The sequence below is a fragment of the Vigna umbellata genome, chromosome 3 (assembly GCF_029865625.1).
Source record: "Vigna umbellata cultivar VRB3 chromosome 3, Vumbellata_1.0, whole genome shotgun sequence".
Taxonomy (NCBI): domain Eukaryota; kingdom Viridiplantae; phylum Streptophyta; class Magnoliopsida; order Fabales; family Fabaceae; genus Vigna; species Vigna umbellata.
Window position 1 is genome coordinate 31,150,003 of NC_142167.1, and position 18,744 is coordinate 31,168,746.

At 32.3% G+C, this 18,744-nt stretch overlaps 2 protein-coding genes across 6 annotated transcripts; both read left to right on the plus strand.

Annotated features, from left to right (window-relative positions):
* The first annotated feature begins 1,883 nt into the window (after positions 1-1,883).
* On the plus strand, positions 1,884-5,236 carry LOC124842553 (WEB family protein At2g38370-like). 3 transcript variants are annotated; one of them, XM_088108560.1, is made up of 2 exons: positions 1,884-2,294; positions 3,527-5,236. In XM_088108560.1, exons 1-2 carry the CDS (start codon positions 2,094-2,096, stop codon positions 5,018-5,020), a joined length of 1,695 nt encoding a protein of 564 aa, XP_087964686.1. In that variant the 5' UTR covers positions 1,884-2,093; the 3' UTR covers positions 5,021-5,236. The 3 variants fall into 3 exon arrangements, with proteins under 3 accessions (XP_087964686.1, XP_087964688.1, XP_087964687.1); XM_088108562.1 differs by having other exon boundaries at positions 3,533-5,236; XM_088108561.1 differs by having other exon boundaries at positions 1,885-2,294; positions 3,530-5,236.
* Positions 5,237-11,412: 6,176 nt separating this feature from the next.
* On the plus strand, positions 11,413-14,224 carry LOC124839626 (uncharacterized). Of its 3 annotated transcripts, none has more exons than XM_047315513.2 (6): positions 11,413-11,547; positions 12,205-12,321; positions 12,522-12,667; positions 12,775-12,972; positions 13,270-13,329; positions 13,763-14,224. In XM_047315513.2, exons 2-6 carry the CDS (start codon positions 12,210-12,212, stop codon positions 13,904-13,906), a joined length of 660 nt encoding a protein of 219 aa, XP_047171469.1. In that variant the 5' UTR covers positions 11,413-11,547; positions 12,205-12,209; the 3' UTR covers positions 13,907-14,224. The 3 variants fall into 3 exon arrangements, with proteins under 3 accessions (XP_047171469.1, XP_047171491.1, XP_047171483.1); XM_047315535.2 differs by having other exon boundaries at positions 11,543-11,676; XM_047315527.2 differs by lacking the exon at positions 11,413-11,547 and adding an exon at positions 11,551-11,608.
* Positions 14,225-18,744: the final 4,520 nt, after the last annotated feature.

Consider the following 18,744-nt stretch of genomic DNA (forward strand, 5'->3'; position numbering starts at 1 on the left):
GCCACACTTTGGAAGAGTTGTATTACTACCACTACCATTACAACCTTCAATGGAGTTAGCTTCATTGACTATTTTGTTTAAAACCTTTAGAGCTTTTCGAATCGCTAGATATAATTGTCTATTATGAGTTCATGGAGAAAAACCTCTTGATTGGTTGCATTGAGAACTTCTTATCTTTTGCTCTAATATCAATACACTCATTTCACATGCTCATCACTTTAGGCAATTTCATTGCTTTCTTTTACATATTTCCATGTTCTAATTTTCTTTACCTAGAAGAGCTAATAAGGAATGTTGGTGATGGTAACTCCAAAACATTTCCTTTTTATTGCAAATTTTGGCTTCTATCATGAATATTGTCAATTCAATTACAACAAAAAATTTATCTCCTCTAATGAGATTTTCCTAAGATGAAGTTTGATATAGAGGGGAAAAAGATCTTAAGGCAAGAAGTTGTTCCATATGGAATATGTTTGTCAAGGAAATGCTTGTTCTACAAAGAGAACAATTGACATTGTTGTAAAGCCAAACATTTATGTAGTTAATAAAGTGATATTTTAGTATAAGTGTATGAGTTTCAAACGATTTCGGTCTAAAATACACAAACAATGAAATTGTGCTATAAACATACAACTTCAAGACAAAAATTGCACTAGAGTAATGTCAGACAACTTCTTTATGTCATTGAAGTTGTGTCAATCGGACTTTGTCAATAATCAGCTTCCAAAATTGTCACATTAGAACAATTTTAATTTTATAAAAATAAAAAAACAAAATTAAATCAAACAATTAATTAACCAACATAAATGTTATATTTTTCGGTGATAATTCCACTCGGATTAAACATTGTGTTTAGTTGATAAGACTTCTTCATAAAGAATTCGTTCCCATCATTCCACAACTTTCTTAAATTTATAATTAAAAAAAATTATTTATTTTTATAAGATACCATAATTCCACCGTTTATTAAAAAAAATTCATTTTCAACTCAATTTTAATATTAATTTATTTTCAGATCTATATTATTGAACCAGTATAAATCTTTAAGTAGTGAAAGAGTCACTAATAAAAAAGATAAAAAAACTGAGAATCCATAAACTCATATCATTATACACCCACACACTAATGTGATATCGATGCAATTTCATAATTGATCCCAAATATTTGTACTGCCACTTTAAAACTGAGCAATTGCTTTGCAAGTAAAACTGAAACTGCATACAACATCTTGAAATAAATTCCGTTCATAGGAACTTTTAAGAGGAGAAAATATAAGCACAAAAATAAATTTGATTTTTCTATTACCTGAAATTATCTATTGTAGCTTTTGCTCTTCTAGAATTTGAAAAGATGGTATTCAAATTGTTGTACTCAACGCTATTTCGGGGCAATTTTAAAAGTTGACTTTTTTCTACAATCAAACCATACTAGTCTAATTTTCAAAAGCACTCAAGCTTTAAAGTTGCAACGTCAAAATTTTCAAAATCAAATTCAACTAAAGTAAACACTTCTGTGTAAGTTACCGTTCACACACTTCAACTGTTGAAACTGCATGGGTGTGGGCCCACACTACAACACTTTACACGTTTACTTTTTTAACTTGAAAAACATTAGGCTTAGTCTTTTTCAATCAATTATTTATTTGTCTATTTAATCTCTTTATCAATAAAATATTTAATTCAGGTTTTCAAAATTTCAAAGAATGTGATCATTTTTAAGATTCAATAAAGTCTTCAATATTTAAAAATTAAATAATATGGTTTTTGTGATATTGCTGTAATTATTTATAATACTTTATAAAATAACCTATTTTTCTTATGGGTATTTTGGGAAACTCTGAAACGTTCACTTGAACTTTTTTCTGATTTCTCCCTCACACTCTGATTCTAGTGTCCGTTGCCAAGCGCATGAGTGCGACAAGACAACATTTTTTGTACTAAAACGCAACACAAACACTCACCTTAGTTACTTGTCGCTTTTCTTCACTTTGTGTTCTTTTGTCGCGTGCTACAAATTCTAGCGAGCACGAACGAGGCTGTTTCTGTGCTGCTTCTCTTCTGTTTTTTTTTTTCAGTTTGTTTGTGCAGGTGAAGATGGAAATGGGAGGTGCTGACGTAGCCGAAACGACGACGAATCAAGGCGAACGGAGTTCGGAGATGAAGAGTTTGAGAACGGAGGTTGATACTTCAGCACCCTTTGAATCGGTGAAAGATGCGGTCACAATGTTTGGGGGTATTGGTTACTGGAAACCCCTTCACAGTAAGATCAGTACGTGTGTGCCTTCTCATTCAGAGGTACTCCCTCTCTCTCTCTCTCTCTAATTGAGTTGTGGCATTGCTACTTAGAGCACCGCACAAGCTGAAATGCTGCCATTTCTTTGTTTTGGTATGCCCCTCTCCCTTTTCAGTTGAAAAGGTAGTACCTTTTTTTATGGAATTTTGATGGGTGTCTCTGTTGTTTTACTTGTGTGGAGTGGGGGAAACTGGGGTTCTTTTGTTTTTTGTTTGCTGTTGTGGTAAGTTGTGATATGTTTGTATGGACCCATTTTTGCTGTTTCCTTAATGTTTGCTGTCGAAAAATTGGTTTTTTGTTGTGATTCTGGGTTGTTTCTCCTTGTTTCCTTTGGCTCGTGGGTTAAGATTAAGGAACTCTTTGAAGATTAAGGTTTCAAATTGTGGTCGCAGAGTCTATTTTTGTTGAGTTCTTGGTATTGCAGGAAATTGCAGCTACAGTTGTGGTTGTGGACTGGTTTTTTAAAATCTTGTTCAAGGTTTCAAAGATCTACAGACTCTTTCAAGGTTTAAAAAATGATTTGCAGCTGCAATTGTGGCACAATTTCAAGGCTTTTTGGGGTCTCCAGTTATAAATGGGGCCGCATTTGTTGTATTTGTTTTTAGTTTTCGGTAATGTCATGGATTGTGACAAAACCATGACTGTAGTTGCAATTTAGAACCTTGGACGTACGGTTTAGTTTCAAGTGAGGAGAGGAACTGGAAAAATAAAAGCATCTTGTTTTGAGAAGAGAACTCTTAATTGGAAGGGAAGTATCCTCATTTTCCCTTACCTCTAAACCTTTGAAGCAAACAACAAATTTTATTCAAATCCCTCTCTCCTTCCTTGTTTTTATATCTGTGTTGTACGAGGATTGGATCCCATGAACTGTAGTTTAAGTCATTTATGGAGAATGCTGTTAAAATCTTAGGAAAAAAGAAAAAAAAAGGCTATCTTTGTATTAATTTCTTGATTGGTAAATTGGAATGAAACTATTGGTGTTTTAAGGAAAAAATTTAAATACTTCAGTAACCTGTGTTGATCTTTAACCCAAACCTATATTATGCCAATTACTAAATTGAAACTTTAATTGTGATCAGAGAACACCAAAAGCACTAAGGGATTTCTATCTACGTTTTGTCATTGGCATTATACTACTTTATCTGTTAATATTGGGTTTTTTCGTTAAATTTCCTTTTCAAGTATTTGGTTGAGTTAAATTTTCAAGTATCTCACCTATCCCCATCTTTGTTAGCAGCAGCACTCAGCAGAGCTCAGCACTGAAACACTGGAGGAGCAGGCTTCAGGATTGGAGAAAGAACTGATCTTGAAAGAAAGGGAAACTCTTGATGTGTTGAAAGAATTGGAAAGTACCAAAAAGCTTGTTGAAGAATTGAAATCAAAGATACAGAAGGAACAGTCTGAAGTGAACTTGAATCTTCAGCTTGGCGAATGTGATAGAAAATCAGTTGTTGAAGAGAATGAAGAAAAGGAAAACCAGATGAGTCAATTGAATGTTCTTCAACCTTCCAGACAAGGTTTTGCTTCCCATCTTCCATCTGTGCCGGGTTTAATATTACAGGAATTGAAGCAGGCCAAGTTGAATTTAACCAGAACTACTGTTGATCTTGCTGATGTCCGAACTTCTGTAGAATCGCTCAATAAGAAGTTAGAGAAGGAAAGAATCTCACTTGAGAAAACACGTGAGAGGTTAGCTCAAAATACTTCAAAAATATCTTCTCTTGAGGAAGAGCTAAACCATACCAGATTAAGGCTGCAAATAGCAAAAGGGGCTGAAATTAAAGATGCTTCAGATGATCCTTCGGTTATTACTAGAGAGCTCCAGCGATTGAGTTCTGAGGCCGAGAATTTCAAAATAATGGGAGAATCTGCAAAAGCAGAAGTTCTGAGAACCATGTCCGAGATTGAACAGACAAAAACCATGATAAGAACTGCTGAAATCAGATTGGTTGCAGCCAGAAAAATGAAAGAAGCTGCTAGAGCTGCAGAAGCTTTTGCCCTTGTAGAAATTAATGCATTATCTAATCATGAAAATGAGAGTTTACCTGGAAATCAGATTACTCTTTCATTTGAAGAGTATACCGCTCTGACATGCAAAGCCCATGATGCAGAGGAACAATCTAGGAAGAGAGTTGCAAATGCAATGCTTGAAGTTGATGAAACAAATTTGTCAAACATGGACATTTTGAAAAGGGTAGAAGAAGCTACAGAGGAAGTTAAAACCAGCAAGAAGGCCCTTGAAGAAGCTCTGGAAAGGGTAGAAGCTGCAAATAGAGACAAGGTAGAGGTTGAAGAGGCTTTAAGGAATTGGCGCTCGGAGGGTCACAAAAGACGCTCTATACAAAACCCCACCAAGTTCAAAACCTCTTGTTCCTCTCATCATTGGAGAGATCCTCGGTTACTAGATGTTAATGGATTAAATCTGGTAAATGATGAAGCAAAGCCCGTTCTAAAGTCAACCCTATCAATAGGACAAATACTTAGCAGAAAGCTGCTTCAACCACAAGAGTGTGAAGCTGGAGAAAGAATCTCAATGAAACAGAATGTGTCTCTGGGTCAGATGCTTGGTAAACAAAACATTGATCCACCAATTGACAGACAAATTGAGAAAGGAACTAGCCGTAAGCTGTTTTCTACCAAGAGAAATAAATTTGGATTTGCACGTTTCTCTCATATTTTGTCAAAACAGCAGAAGAATAAGAAGAAGCCAACCCTGAATTTGAGGTGATGCATTGTTTGAACTATTTGCTCAATCTAGCAGTGCCAAAAGCTAGACTATAGTTGCATCTTTTTTTGTCTGATTCTGTTGTTATTATGGTTGCTTGTATTTTAAGTGTTTTTTTAAGGTTGCTATCCTGCTTGTATAATGTATATTGACTTATTATGCTAGTTGTAGAGATGATTCGTATATGAATTCATAACCTCTTCAATCGTGGTGTTGTAATTTTTCATTTGCCTAATGTTCTTTTGCTGCTATAATTTGTACACAGTTCTATGAAAAGCTAGAGTAAGAATAATATGAAACATTTGATTGAAAACGAAATGAGATCAAAGATTGTGAAATGCATGATGAAAAACTTTTGTGACAGTGATTGTGGCATTTACTGCATAATTGATTTTGTATGCTCAATTTTTAAAATATATTTTTAATTATTAGATATATATATATATATATATATATATATATATATATATATATAAATATATAGCAGGGGAAGAATAATACTTTAATGATTTTAAAATTTTTGCATTCATTTATTGATCATCATCAAGTCATTTAGTATTTTATCAAATAAAATATCACATATAAAACTTAAATAAAATTATTCTATTTTCACTTTTTTTGTTTTAATTTAGAAAATAATTGAAGTCAAAATAACAAAAAATATGATTAAAAATATTTTTGTAATTTAAAGTACTTTAAATTCATTCGTCCATTTTTTTATAATTGTGAATTAATTTTTAAGGTATGGTATTCATTAAATAATATATTGTTAAATCAAAAAATAATTAAAGTAAAAAATAGTAGCTAAATGTAATAAGAAAATAATCTCTGTATATAAGAGAAACTTCTCATTTTAACTTTTAATTACTTATTTTTACTTCATATTGTTTGAATAATTTTTTTTTATTATCTAATGAATATTAAATAAGTTTTTTGTAAATGATATTTTAAATAAGTATTTCTTTTTAATAAAATTTTTTGTGATCACAAATTATTATGGATTTCGAGTCTCAATACAATTGAGATGTGAATGTTTTTGATGATTTAGTATGAAACTATTTGAAACTAATACTTTATTTCAATAATTAACTAATATGTTTAGAAATCAGATTGATAATGGTTTAATGGATAGTTGATAAATCTTCATCACTATAACTAATGCATTTTGATTTTAATACTAAATTAATTTACATTCCTGAATAATTGAGAGTTTTATAAAATAAATCTTTTAACAAACCCGTTGTGATACTGATAATATATATATTTATATATTTAAACTCTTTTTTTAGTTGGTATATTTTAATAAAGTGTAAGTTTTAGTATATAAAGAAAGACATACTTTAAACACAAAAGTATTTTAATAAATCTTATTTTTAATTTAAAATAAAAAGATAAAAAAAAATCAGAAACATCTATCTAATCCTAGTCCAGATTCCTCACTTGTCTAATTTGTTTCTCTCTCATCTCCATCCTCTCTCTCACCCACACACAACAACTCGCAACACTGCAATTTGTTTTGTTCGTTTATTTGTTTGTCACTTTAATAACAAAATAATTGTAACAAAATAATTGATGATGTTGATGTTGATTTTTGATTGGAGGGTGGTGTTATATTTTTTCTCTTCTGGTTGTTATTAAATTTCATTTTTGAATTTTAGAAGCAGCTTCAAGGAGGTTTGATACTTTGACTATTACATATATGCTTTCAGTTAAAATATGTTGATTTACAAGATGAAGAATCATAACTTTGTGAAAAATCATTACTCTTATTTATTTTATTTTACTATATTTTTAGGTTGGATTTTTCTCCAAATTTTCACAAGCATAATGACATATGAAAGAATTGGTAATTAGCCTGTAGTGCTTTTTAGAGATGATGATTCAACATCCCAAGATGATGAAATTGGAGAGGTTTGTGAAGATTGGAGAAACAATGGCTGACGGATTGAGGCTGTAGGATGAGAGAGAAAATGTTTAAGTAAAAGAGATGAAAAACAAAAGGATTGAAAGGAATGAGGGATGAGAGAAAGGTGAATAAGAGTTTGGAGGATTTATTGTTTTTATAGTTTTGAAAATAAAATTATTCAAATACCTTCGATATTAAAATTTAGTTATGTAAACATTTTTATATGATTTTAAACAACTCAAAGTTACGAAGAGGGTTAAAAAAATTAGGCTTAATACCTGTTTTTGTCCCTTTTTATAAGGGAAATGTTCAATTTCGTCCTACCTTTTTCAAAAAGTTCAATGTGGTCCCACTTTGTGAAAAAAGTGTTCAAGTTAATCCTTTTTGGTCACGGCGTTAAATATTTAACGATCCTGTGCAACGTGGCTGTTTACCTTCATGACGTGGCAGTGAAAGTGTTTTTCATTAAAGTTGACGTGGCAGGAAGTGATTAAAAAATTGTGCTCCGGCCCCAATCTCATTTTCCTCCCATTTCCACCGATTTTCATCTTCTCGTTTTCACCATTGACGCCGAATCTTCTCGTTTTCCAGTCGCGTCGCTTTTGGTTCTCGTAGCGGCTCAGAGTAGTGGGGGAGGAGGAAGGTGGTGATGACGAAGATGAAGGTGGTGGTGGTGATGTGAAATTGGAGGTGTTACCTGCTGAGAGGTTGATGGCTTTGGTGTCGGAGTTTGACGAAGAGTCAAATTCTTGAAAGGAATTCATGATCTGTAAGGGAAGGTATTATCGGATATTTGGATCTGCGATGTTCTTCGTTACTGTTTGGGAAGGGGTTGTTGTTTTTTGTTCAGTGACTTTGCGTGTTAGATAGACTGTAAAACATAAAAAGCACATAAACCCAATTGCGTTTTATGTTTAATTTCAGCTAAATTCTAAAGAAACAGTATCTGAAAGTAACCCAATTCCCTTCTAACAAATATTCTTCAATTTTTTGGATTTCTGTTTCTCCTTCCTTTATGATCATAAATTAGTTTTTCGTTTTTTTTTTTATGGCAGAAGTTTTCAATAAAGATAGGTCTTTAATTCGACCTGTATATAACATTTATGTCAATTGCTACAGTGTTTGTTGTTAAAACAATGCAAATTACAATGGCAAAAGCATGACAGGACAAGGAATGAACTCGGCAAGCAAATTTGCATCTATGTGCTTTGTATGAATTGCTGTCTCAAGCTACCGGGTTGATAATGTGTTGAAGATTGCACATGAGCGTGTATACACCATTGCCATAGGCTGTGCTGTTTGCCTTCTCATGAGTCTTCTGGTGTTTGCCTTCTCATGAGCGTGTATACATTTATTGGACACATATCCAGTTTCTGAATTTGATCATTTTTGCAGTATCTGCACTAGTTTTGAATACACACATCTTCTCTTTCATAATTTAAGATTATTACTTTATTTATATAAATTATGTGTATGGCTGATGCATGTTTGCATGTGTGTTGTGAGAAAGTGTGTTTGAATGTGTGAAAAAACAGTTAATATAGAGATTCTTGAAATCATATAAATTTCAGATTATGTAATAATTTCTTCTGTAAAAGTGTATGCGCATGATGTACATTTGTGTATTTGCAGTCATGTTAATTTTAATCTCCCTGTGTCTTTTACCTATAGTAATATTAACTTCAGGCTTAACTATTTGTAGTTTTATAAACTTTTCCTTTAGATTTCTACTCTGAAGAATTATATATTTCGATTCTTCTATATATCATTTTAATATTTTTTAGTCCATACATATACATATCAGTTTTAGCTTTTATAATCTAAAATTGCATAGATTAAAAATAAGGTATTTACAGAGTAAAATAAATTACTTCGAAGTATAGAAACTAAAAGAGAGTTTATTCGGGTGCAAAAGTAGTAAAAGGCAGTGATACTTATTTTCTTTACCATTTCTTGTGAAATTAAGACATTGAAGGAAGTTAAAAATGTTGCAGCCTGTGTGAATGAATACTTTTATGGAGAGCTAGAAGGATCTGGAGATATAAAATTGTCTGAGGATCCAATATACAAAGGTTATAAGGCTGTTTTGGATTCAAAATCCATTGATGAAACACTGGTAAGGCAGTGAGTGAGTCATGTATTAATTAGTTCATTCAAATACATTCGTTATCTTTGAATGCAGTGAATCACTCAGTTCTATTTTGAATTGTGCAGGCATTGCATGCAAGTTGGGAGCCAAGGCACTCTAGGTATTGTCACAGATTTTTGAAATTAGCGATTTTTGAAAAATAAAAAAACAACATTGAGAAAAAAAAGATGAAAAATTCTACTTTTGTGAGCGATTCTGCGGAGCCTGGCGAATAGTGAGAGGCTGTGAGTTTAGGGGCGGAGAGTTGAAGAGAGGTTTAAACAGTGTGAGGAAATCGACAACGGTGGTTGGATATGGGAAGTTTTGGATATTCGCAGGGTTCAACGGGAACTGCGAGCACGCAGTGAGCGAACGCCATCGAATGGAAGAAGAAGAATGAGAAGAAGGTGGCGGTGGTGGTGGTGCTAAGTTCACGGTGAGGGGTGTAAGGAGGGGAAGGAAGAAGATGAGATTGGGGCCGGAGCACAATTTTTTAATCACTTCCTGCCACGTCAACTTTAATGAAAAACACTTTCACTGCCACGTCATGAAGGTAAACAGTCACCTTGCGCAGGATCGTTAAATATTTAACGCCGTGACAAAAAAGGATTAACTTGGACACTTTTTTCACAAAGTGGGACCATATTGAACTTTTTGAAAAAGGTAGGACGAAATTGAACATTTCCTTTATAAAGAGGGACAAAAACAGGTATTAAGCCAAAAAATTATTAATAACCAGTTCATATAATATAGTTAAGCAACCTTTGTGCCATTAGAGCTAATAATACAATTTGAACAACGTTTCTTATGTATTTGATATACTATACTAGGCTATAACCTTTTACATGGCCTTTAAAAAAATGAGATTGGATCAAACGGAAAGGGAGTAATGAGTAAATTACACTACACCAAACCCTTTCATCATGAAAAAGACAGATGAAAAAAAAAACATTTCAAAATTTGAATTAAAACATATTAGAATTGAAATTTTAAAGGGTTTGTAGTGAATGATGAAGTATTGACCTGTTTGGATTTTTTGCATAATAAATCTTAGTATGAAAATTTGAATTTTATTAATTTAATTTGAATTTCATTAATAATTAAGTTAATTAAATATATATTTAACTTTTAATAATTATCAAGTATATTTATTAAAAAAATTAATGTTAATATATCGATGTTAATTTTTTCTTTAATAGGCACACTTAACAATTGTTAAAAAAATTCAATTACTTTAAATATTAATAAATTTAAATAAAATTACTGAAATTAAAACATTTCTAGTTCTCTATTGTTTTTCCCTCGTGTCCAAACATTGACAATTAAGTGGAACCAACATTCAAACGTTAAAATTAACTAACAAAATTCAGCTATTTGTAATGGGTAACTGAGAAGGGTGTTTGTACATAAAAAATGACCTAGTTTGGTAGATTTCTCATGTTTCATCCGTTTGTCCGATCTCACGATGTTTCCTTTCATTGTTTGAACAATAATTTAATATTTTCATACCATATTTTAACAATGAGTACTAAATATTTTTTAGAAATTAATTAAAATATATTAATGGTGGAGATTTTTTTCCACTAAAGTTGAATTATATACTATCAGACACAGTAATATTAATTTTCAGCGCATCTTAAAAGTTATATTAGAATAACTTTAATTTATTCAAAGTGTACAACTTAATACAGATAATACATAAAAATATATATAAAAAGCTAAGTTTTATTTTTTTTAAATATTACCACATTAAATATATTTATTCTTATAAAAGATTTAAATAATTAAAAAAATATTTTTTACTCTTTCAGTGAATAAATGATTAATTTCTTTTTTTTTTCTTGGGCCATAGTACGTATACATTTAAATGCATGGCCAAGAAGTACAACAGTTTGTTCTTTCTTCTCGACATATGAAGAAAAATCTTGCCTTTTAATCTTTGATCTATGCTATATTAATTCAATCCAGAGTGTTTTCACACATTACCTTTGGTTTTGTCCATCAACATTGGATTCTAAGAAACAATTGCAGGGACAAATTTTCTATTATTGAAAAAAATAAAGTGTATTTTCAAATATAGAAAATATCAAAGTAGAAGGAAACCCCCACTACAAGTGATTGCGTAGGATTTAAGATTGATGATGTTTTTTTCTTTTTCACCTTTCGGTTATCTGGTAACAGTTTTAGACAGATTTTTATTTTTGCACATGAACATAGCAGATCACGTCCCTTCATTTTTTTCATCAGAGCTAGATTCCCTCCTTGATTATGGCAAATAAGGATGAAGTGAGGCACACATTCTTCTCCTTGGGGCTCCCCACACTGGAGTGTTTTTGTCGATTTTCAAGAAACTCATGCTCAATTAATATTGCTACCTACCAAGTGAAGATAGCAAACTAATCAACCATTCATTGATGCACCAACCAACACGACACTCCAAGTTCCTTCAAGGAATCACTACCATTTTATTTCCATTCACTTGTTTTCAAATATAAGGTAACCTTTCTTCTCCTCATTCCTTGCTTGCTCTTTGCTTCTAAGGAAACCACTCTAAAAAGTAGTAATCTTTTTTCCCGTTAGTTACCACCCATTAACGACTAATCCTCAAAATTTTTCATTTCCCCCGTTAGTATTTTCTTTTCTATATCATATGATGCATTAACTATTGTCTGTTGTCAAGTTAATTGCTACTGCTTCAGTTTTCTATAACTGTGTTGGATGACAACATGATGCAGCCAGAATGTTTGTTTTTTGGTTCTTTTTATGTTTTGATCATTGGTTTTATGGCTTATCATTGCCGTCAAAGTATTCTCAACTGGGATATTTCTTTTATGGGGGGAGGATGAACTGAATTGCATGTTTTGTTGGTTTGATTATACCGACTTGATTAAGAGTTGTGTTGTCTATGTAACTTCTGAAGTACATTCGGTGATTTAAGAGTTTCACACAGAGGTTTTTGGTCTGAACTCTTGATGTGCCTTTTTCTTCTTCTGTGTGTGTAACTTTGTGCTAAACCCCAATATGATATGTATTTTTGCAAGTGTCAATGGTATTACATTTTGATATGCCCTTCAGTCAATGGTATTATATTTCGTTTCATAAATATTTGAAATATCATACCTTTGTGATTTAAAAATAATTCTTTTGCTATAGGAATCATGGAAGGAAGGATGGGACTCTTGTTTCTTGTTGTATTGGGTGCTGCTTGGGCTTGTGATGCAAGAGAAGTGGCCAACCTTGATCAAATGAAAATTTATACTGCAAACACTGGTACTTCTGGTTCACTAATTTCATTCTTGGCTTTCTTACTCTCAGTTTGACTGATGAGCTTCGATTTTATCAAAGGCCTTTTCCATTAGAAGCATTATTTTCAAACCTTTGGAACTTTGTTTTGAATAATTTTCTGTTAATATAGCTTTTAAATGAAAGTGTGGCATAAATGATCTTGTTGACCTAAATTCAAATGGCAGAACCAAAAGCAAACCTGGATATGTGTTCACTTTGTGAGGAATATACTACCAAGGCACTTGAATATATAAAGCAAAACAAGACCGATCAAGAGATCATTGATACCCTGCACAACACATGCAGCCAGCTTCACTCTTTCAAGCAGAAGGTTGGCCATCTTTTCAAGCAGAGTAGTTGTTCTCAAATGCTGGGAAAATCAACTTTAGTTTCTCTCTGTGCTCTCTATAAACTTATTTGTTTCTTCTGTATTCACAGTGCATTGATTTGGTGGACTATTATACTCCTATTTTCCTCTCGGAAGTAGCTTCACTCAAGCCTAGAGAATTCTGCCACGAGATCAATATCTGCCAGCTCGTTGAACATGTTTCCTTGCAAGTTCAAGAAGATGCCTGTGGGTTTTGCGAAGAAACTGTTTCAACTCTGTTGGATAAGTTGAAAGATAGTGACACTAAGGTAAGTACTTTCATATTCCTGCTATGAAGTGTGTCACTGTGGTGTGAAATTTTAGTTCCTCTGTCCTGGTATGAGCAAACTTTTTCTATAGTTTCAAGTTTTTACAAGCCTTTCATCTATAAAATGTAGATTTCTAAGGAACATGTAATATGTAGATTTCTACCATCTTTTTTCATTTCAGAGTCCTTTACTACCTTTACTTTGACCACTCCAATGTGGTGATCCTGGCACTACCCCTGCTTGGTTCAGATTATGATTTGTTGAATAAACTGCTAACCTTTTATTTCAAAATGTCAGCTAGAGATAATTGAGACATTACTGAAGTTGTGCAATTCAGTGGAGAAGTATGCAAATACGGTGAGCAAAATCTGACAAATTCCTCCATTTGTATTCAATCATATTAAGTTTCAATTTCGAACTTTTATCCTATTGGCCAAATTAGAAACTATCTTGCATGTAAACCCAATAATTTCCTTGCAATAATAATAATGATAATAATAATAATAATATTTTCATGGACTTGCAACTTCTTTACCACCATCAATAATTGATTGTAGTGTGAAAATTTATTTCTTCAGATACCAGGGGAAGGATTTTTTGAACTAGGAATAGTGATTATAGTATCTGGAACTAGGAATAATGTCATTGTACACATCATGTCATCATGAACTAGGCTAATGTGCATTCTAAGAATTTGCAGTGTTGTTGTATATAAAGTGTGCACTAGAGCATACTTTTCCTAATCCCATTTTGAATGTGATTATTCATTTGTCTTCCAAATTGTTTGCAGTGCAAGAAATTGGTTTTTGATTATGGACCCTTGGTTTTTGACAATGCTGAGAAATTCCTGGAGAATGTAGATTTCTGCACTGTAATACATGCCTGCAAATCTTCAGCAGTAGCAAGCGAGCAAGCTTTTCTTTCAGACTCTTAATTATAGAAACAAAGCTCTACCAGGTTTATGGTTCCCTTTAAGATTTCCATATACAATGTAATAAGGAAGAGGGAGAGTACAATTTCGAAGCATTGTCAGTGTAAAGTTTTTAATATTAGTTTATCCTGTGTCAGCACATTATTAGAAAAAGTTGAAACTTACTGTGTAGTGGTTGTGGTACTCAAGCTTCGTTATTATTTGGAAAAATGTAATCTTATGTTTGTTCTTCAAAAGAAAATCTTTATATATATTACGGTAGGTATGCTAAAATTCTGAATGAGAATGTAGCAGGTCAGAAAATTGATCTTTTATTCTGCAGTAGACACTTGTCAACAAATAATCTATCTGCTTTTATCCTGTTCCAAGTTCAGATCAATCAAATTTATCCAATGTGAAGTTGACATCGATCAAAATCTCCCTAGTCACAAAGCTTGATTAGTCACAGCAGTTGCAGCAACGTATTCTGTTTTTGTTGTGGGCTGAACACTAATTTTGTTTTTCGAGCTCCATCAAAAAACACTAAAACCAATTATGAAATGGTGGTACGAAATATTTTTCATTTCATTGACCAAAACCTCTATTATATGGTCCCAAATAATCTTTATCCACCTGTTATTCTGGTCCACTAATCTTTACGTGATAGAACTGTATATCATTAAATATTTTATATTATATTTAAAATATGGGTTACATATATTTTTAGTTAAGTTTATATAATTTAACATGAAATTGAAATTTGTTTATATTATAAATTTTTATATAATTTAATTTCTAAACTTTAAAAATAATTAAATATAGCATTTTTAACTCAATTGTGTTAATTTTTTTATGTCTCAAATGATATTGTGTTTGAGTTGTTTAATGACGTTTGACATGAGATCAAATCTTAGTCTGAAATGATGTTTAAAGTATAAAAAAAATTAAGTTTATTGAATTAAAAAAAAATATATCAGGGGCTAAAATATATCAAAGTTTAGAGACCAAAATATATCAAAGTTTAGAGACATGAACAAATTATAATTTTGCATCCAAATTTTGGGAAGTTGTAACTATATTTTTATTTTATTGTGATGTTGTAATTGTGTATTTATTTAGTTGTGTGCATGTTTTTATTTTATGAAACTTGTGCATATGTATATTGATGATATACATACACCAATATTTATGTATATGTGTTTGTATGTTTATTGATGAGTAGATTTGTTGAACATTGTTGCTAATTGACATTGTTTATAAATTGTTTCCTTTACTTTTCCATATCATTGCATGATAAAAGATTGAAACCCTTACAATATATGATTCATGCGTTTGATTGAGAGTTTACATTTGGACTATAGTTTAATTGTGTTATATTTGTAGAATGACTTTTAAATTGAATTTTATGTTGCACCATGGTAGAAGGTTTATGAAGAATGAGGTTGGTCTATCAAAGTACACTAAGATAGGTGAGGGAGTTTTTTGTGTGAGAAAATTTGAATGAAAACTACATCCATTGATAACTATTGAAGGATTTGTTTGGTTCTTGTAAAAAGTATCATGAATTTGGAGACATGTACTTTGTCATAGCAAGGAATAATATGGAAGGTGAATTATACTACTATGGATAATATTGATATTATTGTGCTCTTGTATAACTATCTAGAAAATTTAGGAAGAGAGATCAATTACTTTGATCATAAACCTAATCCAACATTAGAATTTTATGGTGGAGCTAGTGATGGTGAATCTCATTTTTCAAATATTTTAGAAATAAATAGTGAAGAAGAACAAAATGGTCCACAACTTACTAAGAAGCAAGAAAAAGATGGTCATTATTAGAAAATGGGTTTTTAAGTTTAACTCAACCCCACAAAACCGGCTTGTAAGGTGAGGTTTGCACCCCTCTTATATATTATAAATTGGTTTTATCTCTAGTCGATGTGAGACTTCCAACACACCCCCTTCACGCCGAGGTATAGACATCTCGTGCGTGATACTAGAAATTAATGGGTGGTCTGATAGCGGTCCGACAACGGGTGGAAACAGAAATGTCCAACAAACAACAAATATCGTTAAGATAGGCTCTAACCATGGCTCTGATACCATGTTAGAAGTGGATTTGAAGCCTAACTCAACCCCACAAAATCGGCCTTGTTATAGGTTTTAGGTTCACTAACTTGGGAAAGATTAAGGACATATGATTTATGAAGAGATGATAATGCATTATAAGAGAGATATGAAGAGATAGGATATAAGGTACCTGTGAATGACTGAGTGGCGGAAGAAGTAGATAACATGTTGCAATGATAGTCCTCCAGATAAGATTGTTTATGTTTTGGCCTGGTTGATTTCCTTTGTGGAGTAGCAGTGGCAGGTTCAACATAAACAGGTTGAGAAGAAAAAATAACAGGGTTTGGAACAATAGAAGGAGGAGATGTAGGTGGTAAAGAGGGTTGATCAGTAACTTATGAGAAAAGAGATGATGGAGAGGAAATGATTTTGGTGACAAAATCCAAGGAATTTTGTGTATCAATAGGTGAGTTCTTGTCACTAATAAGAAAATGAAATATGTTTTCATAAAATACTATATTCCTTGATAGAAAAATTTCCCTAGAGTTTAAATCTAACAAAAGGTAGCCTTTCACTCCTTTTTTAAAACCAAGTAAAACACATTTTCTTGCACGAGGTTGAAAATTTGTTCTATGAGCTTGAAGAGTTGAAGCATAGCAAAGTGAGCCAAAAACTCGTAAGTAAGTAATGTCAGGTTTAACATTGTGTAATAGCTGAGATGGAGAAAAATATGCCAAAACTTTGGAAGGTAAAATATTAATGAGTTGCACAACATAATGAACAGCAAAAGACCAGAAAATTATGGGCAAATGGAATTGAAACATTATAGATCTAGCAACATTGAGAATGTGTTGATGTTTTCTCTCAACAACTCCATTTTGTTGAGGTGTTTCAACACAAGATAATTGATGTTGTATCCCTTTTTGTCTATAAAAATATGTCATTGCAAACTCATTACCATTATCTGATCTAACAACTTTTACATCAATGTCAAATTGTGTTTTGATATAAGAAACAAAGCCAATAAGTTGTGATCTTGTATCTGACTTACTTGCCATCAATTTAGCCTATGTGAAATATTTGAAACCATCAACAGAAGAAGTAGAATAGGGCCCCCAAATATCAATATGAATTAAATCAAAAAGAGCTTTTGAAATAGTAGTACTTAATTGAAAAGGCAATTTCCTTTGCTTAGAATAGTGACAAGTATCACAATGAGTGTATTTTGTATCAAATAAAATGGCATACATGGTGCGTAATTTGATATAACAAGAAGAAGTAGGATGCCCTAGTCTAGAGTGCCAAATATCTATAGAGTTAGGTCTTATTGTAGAATAAGCAATGGAATTCTCAGAAGTAATAGAAGCTGGTGAACCAAGAGGTGTGGATGCAGGAACCCCAATCATTTGCAGGGTTGACTTGTCCTGTATTTCACATGAAAATTCAGAAATGATAATTTTACAACATAGAGATTTAGTTAACTTTGTGACCGAAATAATATTGACTGAAAAATTAGGAATAAACAAGACATTATGTAAAGTAAGGTGTGGACTAAGAGAAACTGTGCCAGAATAATGAGCAAATGAAGAGTTCTTGTTGGGTAGTGATACTGTAATTGGTGAGATTCTATAATAAGAAATAAAATGAGACAAATAACTGGATATATGATCAGTACCACCTGTGTCTAGAATCCATTGGGAATAGATATTACCTTGATCCTGAGAAGAAGTGGAAACATTATGAGAACTCACTAGATTGGTATAATGTGTGACTGTGGGATTAGATTGAGGAAGAAGTGTTGATAGACCATGAATTTGCTCTTGAGAAAGTCTCAGAGTTGAGGAATGTGACTACGCCTGAGAATTAGTAGAAGAAGGAACAACTGTAGAAGCCGTTGAATTTCACAACCTCAAATTGGACAAAAAATTTCACAACCCGAATCTCCAGAAACTCCTCCAAATTCCTCAAAAATCAATCCAAGACTACGAGTGATTAAAGCACCCAATTGTTTCTCATTGAAAACCCTAGAAAGCAAAGTCAAAACATAAAACATAACAATGCGAGAGTAACAGATGGAGTAACCGTAGAAGGAGAAGAAATTGTAGGAAGACCAAGAACAAAAGGTAGAAGATGAAGATCTTGGCAGTAACAAAATTGGTTGTGTGCAAACCTCACCTTACAAGCCGATTTTGTGGGATTGAGTTAGGCTTAAAAACCCACTTTCTAATATGATAGTAGAAATTGGGTGGTCCGATAGCGGTCCGACAACAGGTGCAAACATAAATGCCCAGCAAACAACAAATATCGTTAGGATAGGCTCTAACCATGGTTCTGATACCATATTAGAAAGTGGGTTTTTAAGCCTAACTCAACCACACAAAACCGGCTTGTAAGGTGAGGTTTGCACCCCTCTTATATATTATAAATTGGCCTTATCTCTAGTCGATGTGGGACTTCCAACAGTCATTAAGAGAAAATGTTGTAGAATAATTTATTGAAGAACTTGATCAATAGGACCTACTTGAGGAAGGATTAGATGGTGATGAGAAACATAGTGATGTTAAGTACTCAAATTCTTTTGACTTCATTAAAGATAGTTTATGCAAGTCATTATTTAGGAGTTACGAAGAAGACAACAATGATGATTAAATTGATAATAGTTTTGATACTAGTGATGTTGATGGTGATTTTTATATTTATGAAAATAAGGAATATGATCCTGAATTATTGAGATAACCAAAAGTTTTAATGGTGAAAAAAGCAATAATGGAAAAAATTTCTTTGCACAA

Bases quoted from the DNA above. Each gene is read 5' to 3' on its own strand.
- LOC124842553 (XM_088108560.1), top strand. From the start codon at position 2,094: ATGGAAATGGGAGGTGCTGACGTAGCCGAAACGACGACGAATCAAGGC. The intron at 2,295-3,526 runs GTACTCCCTCTC...CATCTTTGTTAG, and splicing joins GTGTGCCTTCTCATTCAGAG to CAGCAGCACTCAGCAGAGCT.
- LOC124839626 (XM_047315513.2), top strand. From the start codon at position 12,210: ATGGAAGGAAGGATGGGACTCTTGTTTCTTGTTGTATTGGGTGCTGCT. The intron at 12,668-12,774 runs GTTGGCCATCTT...CTGTATTCACAG, and splicing joins TTCACTCTTTCAAGCAGAAG to TGCATTGATTTGGTGGACTA. The intron at 13,330-13,762 runs GTGAGCAAAATC...AATTGTTTGCAG, and splicing joins TGGAGAAGTATGCAAATACG to TGCAAGAAATTGGTTTTTGA.